This window comes from Guillardia theta (genome assembly GCF_000315625.1).
Source record: "Guillardia theta CCMP2712 unplaced genomic scaffold GUITHscaffold_57, whole genome shotgun sequence".
Lineage (NCBI taxonomy): Eukaryota > Cryptophyceae > Pyrenomonadales > Geminigeraceae > Guillardia > Guillardia theta.
Window position 1 is genome coordinate 340,058 of NW_005434617.1, and position 4,306 is coordinate 344,363.

Consider the following 4,306-nt stretch of genomic DNA (forward strand, 5'->3'; position numbering starts at 1 on the left):
TCCCCCTCCCCACCCTCCCTCCCTCCTAACCCCCCCTCCTCCCCCTCCCCGTCCTCCTCCGCCTCCCCCCTCCCCCTCCCCCTCCCTCCCCCTCCCGTCCCCTCCCCCTTCCCACTCCCTCCCTCCCTCCCCCTCCCCCTCCCTCCCCCCCTTCCACCCGCCCCCCCCCCCTCCTCCTCTCCGCTCCCTCCCTCCCACCCTCCCTCCTTCACCCCTGCATCCCTGCCCCTGCATGTGACGCCTCTCAGCCGCCGCCGTCCCCCCATCCCCGCGCACCCCTACATCCCCTCATACACCACACGGGGCGGCCCCGGCGCGGCCGCGGCGCCGGGCGGCCGCGACTCCGTGGCACTTGCGCGAGTCACTGGCAAGGCTCGGCCGGGCCGCCGTCTCAGTCGGGCCGGGCCGCGGCGTCTCAGCTGAGCCGGCGCGCTCCCGGCCCGGAGTCTGAGTCACTGCTGGGAAGGCTGCAGCCAGGGCCAGCCGGACACGTCACGGCGTGCTGCCTGGCGGCCACCCGGCCCGGCCGGGCACTGCGTGGCCGCGCCGTTATGTGCCATTCAGGGCCCGGGCCTGGCAAGTTGGCTGAACCAGACCGTACCGGCGCACGGTCCCGGGCCCGACATCATCACTGCCACTGCCACTGAGTCATGCCATCACGGCGTAGTACGGTCTGATTTCCGGTTGGCGGCCCCGGGCAAGTTCAAGCCGCGGCCGCCCCGGCCAGTTCCGAGTTCCGATGCCATGCTTCAACTTGACCGTACAGTGGACCCGGTGACCCCGGGCGGGCCCGGCCCGGCCCGGGACACGGCGGTATGAGGGTCGCAGCAGTGCGGTCTGGATCTTCGATACCCCTACCTCATAGTGTTGATTTGGGGGTCCTAGTTATGTTGAGGGTAGTTTTTTTTGAAACTTTGATCAACATATTGACCCCAGTACCCACCAGCCCAAACTACCACCGGTCATTTACTGAGCATTGGAAGGTCACAATAACGGGGTACTAAAGAGAATGAGTGGTACCACTACCCCGTAGGAGATCCTGATGAAGTTGCTCAATGGTGGCATATGGAGGAAATCTAGCCAGTGGACGGCGCTGTGGAAGTAGAGGAGAAGAGGAGGAAGATGAGAGGAGGAAGATGAGAGGAGGAAGATGAGAGGAGGAAGATATGGTGAAGAAGAACCTTCAGAGAGGCAGTAAGGCAAGATGAGTGCGTGAGAAGATGAATCAAAAGTTTGATGCAGGAAAATACGATCAGTGCAACTGACACTAAAGTCCTCCGCAAGTTGTTTGGAGCCTTCTCCCAATCCTTATAATATCAATCATTCTTCCTTCGGCTAACTTGTTTGTGAGATTGTAGATGCATCTTCCTCTGTCGTAATTCCACAGCTCCATCTTCAATTTTGAAATTCGAACTTGAATGGGGGCATGAGCGGTTTGGGGACCCTTTCCGGTAACATGCTGGCGTCTTGACCCTCCAAACCTTTCAACCCAGTCAGCTGAGAAGATGGTTTGACAGGAGCTCCGACTTTGAATGCAAGTCGTCCGAGCGGCAATGCCGCATCGAAGTCGCTAACAGGAGGGCTAGGTGAGCTGCTGTAGCGCGAGTGACAAGCGTCAGGTGCTGATGAGGTTGATGGAAACAGTTCCCTTAGGATCTCAGACGAAGGCGGTGGGAGACAGCAAAGGTGCTCGTCCTGTCATGCGATGGCAGGGGCGATGACGGAGGGGTCGCAGAGCTTGACGACTTGCTGAATTTAATTGACGACGATGATTCCGCCCTGTCAAAGTCGCAGAAGAAGTCGTTACTTCTTGCTTGTTGCATGTGTGCGTTGAGAACAGGCAGTGACTCAGCCCGTTTGTCAGATCTTCACGCAAGGGCAAGCACAGCAAAGACTCTTCGGAGGTGTTGGTAGGCGACTGATCGGGTGCTGGCTAAACGGGTCGCTCAGGGAAAGACAAAGGGGAAGAGCAAGAAATCATCGTCATCGAAGGTGTTTGCATCAGTCATATCGGAGATGTTTTGCTACAGGCTGACTGATCTCCTCTTGCAGTCTTCCAAGAAGTCAGACGCGAGCTCCTCGCTCAAGGGTGGGAGGACTTCAACGCAAGGTCTTCTCGCGCTGCTGCCCCTGCAGAGAATCTCACCCGCTACCTCAGTGAAGACAGCGACGACGACGTTCCTTCCAAAGTGAAGAGGGAGGTGAACTCCCTCTTGCTGCTGCTGCTTCATTCCTTCTGCTCTTCTTGCTGCACCTGCTCCTCCTCCTCGTGCCTCATTCTCCTGCCTATTCGCTTCTTCCTGCTCCTGCTCCTCCTATTTGCTGCACGGCTCCGATTCTTTCCCTCTTTCCGACTGGCCTTTCTGCAGGCTCCTTCAAAACTCCCCGTTTTCCAGTGGAAGGAAGAGGAGGAGGAGGAGGACGAGGACGAGGACGAGGACGAGAAGCAAGCGGGCAAGAAGGCTGAGAAGTCGCCCGAGCGGGTCTTCATGCTGAGGATGGAAGGATGCGGCAGCTGACGGGTATGGCAGGCCCCTTCCACCGAAGGATCGCCGGATGTGACTTGATGAAGGAGCTGCTGCCGCCTCTTGACCTCCTGCTGCAGGTGCTCAGCATCTTCAAGGAGAGCAGGAAGGGGAAGGAGGAGGGGCCGGGCGAGGTACGACCTCCTCCTCGTCTCACTCCCCGTGCTTCCTTCCTTGAGCATGGCTCCCGGCAGGACGCGGACCTGAGTGACATCTTGGGGATCAACTTGAAGCCGAAGGCGGCCACGTCGAGCAGGAGGAGAGCGCAGACCATGGTGAGGGAGGAGGAGGAGCAGGAGGAGCAGGAGGAGCAGGAGGAGCAGGAGGAGCAGGAGGAGGAGGAGAAAAGGGGAGAAGAAGGGAGGAGGGACGGAGAGGGAAGGAGAGGAGCGAGGAAGGGGCCGAGGGTCGGAGGGAACGGAGGAAGAGGGAGCGGGTGGACCTAAATTGGCTGTGTTGCTGCTCACGTTCTGGAGCAGTTGGGGGGTCAAAGTTTGTTCGGCAGCTTGAAGGTATGAATGTTCCACGTTCAATATCGAAGAGGTCTTGTTGTCAGTGTTGATCGAAGAGGTCTTGTTGTCAGTGTTGATCGAAGAGGTCTTGTTGTCAGTGTTGATCGAAGAGGTCTTGTTGTCAGTGTTGATCGAAGAGGTCTTGTTGTCAGTGTTGGCAATCGTTTCAATTGCATTCTTGGTGAACGTAGTAAGGGATATCCCTGTGAGATGTGTGAGAGCTCATGCGAGCTGAGAAGTTGTCTGGTTGTTATGGTTGATGAAGTTGTCGATCCACTGGTGTTGTTCGCTGTGACATGCAACGATGTGCCGATGAATTGCAACGAGTGTTTTTTGCCGTTAGTTTGTTCCGCTGACGAATCGTCGTTCCTCTCCTCTCCTCTCCTCTCCTCCCCTCTCTCCTCTCCTCTCTCTCCCCCTCTCTCCTCTCCTCTCCTCTCCTCTCTTCTCCCCTCCCGTCCTCTCCTGCATGTCTTGGATGCTTTCTCATTTGGACTTGCTGCTTCTTTCTTTGCCCTCCTTCAACAGACTTCGGCCGATCAAGAAGATCAGCTCGACTCTGAGATTTCCAAACCCTCAGCTCTCTCGTTCATGTCCAAGGACAAAGGAAAGGAGAAGGACGAGGAGGAGGCGAGGAGGAACCAGGAAGCGGAGAGGGAGAGGGAGAGGGAGGAGGAGAGGGAGAGGGAGAGGGAGATGGCGAAGAAACAAGCCGAGGAAAAGGAACGGCTGGTGAAGCAGCCGAATGAGGTGGCATCAGGGCGCACGGACAGCGAGGGAGCGCAGGTGGTGAGTTGGTTCTTGTTGCCTGCTGGATGATGACATCGCACTTGAGTTGGTTCTTGTTGCCTGCTGGATGATGACATCGCACTTGAGTTGGTTCTTGTTGCCTGCTGGATGATGACATCGCACTTGAGTTGGTTCTTGTTGCCTGCTGGATGATGACATCGCACTTGATTGCAGGAAAAGCCTGAGGCCGAACAAGAGAAAAGTAAACAGCGACCTGCTTCCTCGGTCTGTCTTGTTCTCCTCCCTCCTCCCGCTCCCTCCTCTCGCTCCCTCGTCCCTTCCTTCCCGCCCTCTCTCTAACTCTTTCTGTCTTCCAATCGCTCTTCCTTCTCTTCCTCCTTCTGCATATGATTTTGCTTCTTCCTTCCCTCCTCCTCCTCCTCCTCCTTGTTTTTCTATTTCACCCCCTCGTCCTCCTCTCCTCTGACTTGTGTAGCTCTCGATAAGAGAAAGTATAAGCGACGAGGAGGTGGAAGAGAA

At 57.2% G+C, this 4,306-nt stretch overlaps 1 protein-coding gene across 1 annotated transcript; it reads left to right on the plus strand.

Annotated features, from left to right (window-relative positions):
* Positions 1-1,166: 1,166 nt before the first annotated feature.
* On the plus strand, positions 1,167-3,856 carry GUITHDRAFT_141769 (hypothetical protein; the record flags this gene model as incomplete). Its single annotated transcript, XM_005828703.1, has 12 exons — positions 1,167-1,194; positions 1,388-1,451; positions 1,518-1,586; positions 1,865-1,910; positions 1,951-1,992; positions 2,053-2,110; positions 2,137-2,201; positions 2,370-2,483; positions 2,516-2,659; positions 2,720-2,800; positions 3,005-3,037; positions 3,566-3,856. The coding sequence occupies 12 exons, from the start codon at positions 1,167-1,169 to the stop codon at positions 3,854-3,856; spliced, it is 1,035 nt and encodes a 344-aa protein (XP_005828760.1).
* Positions 3,857-4,306: the final 450 nt, after the last annotated feature.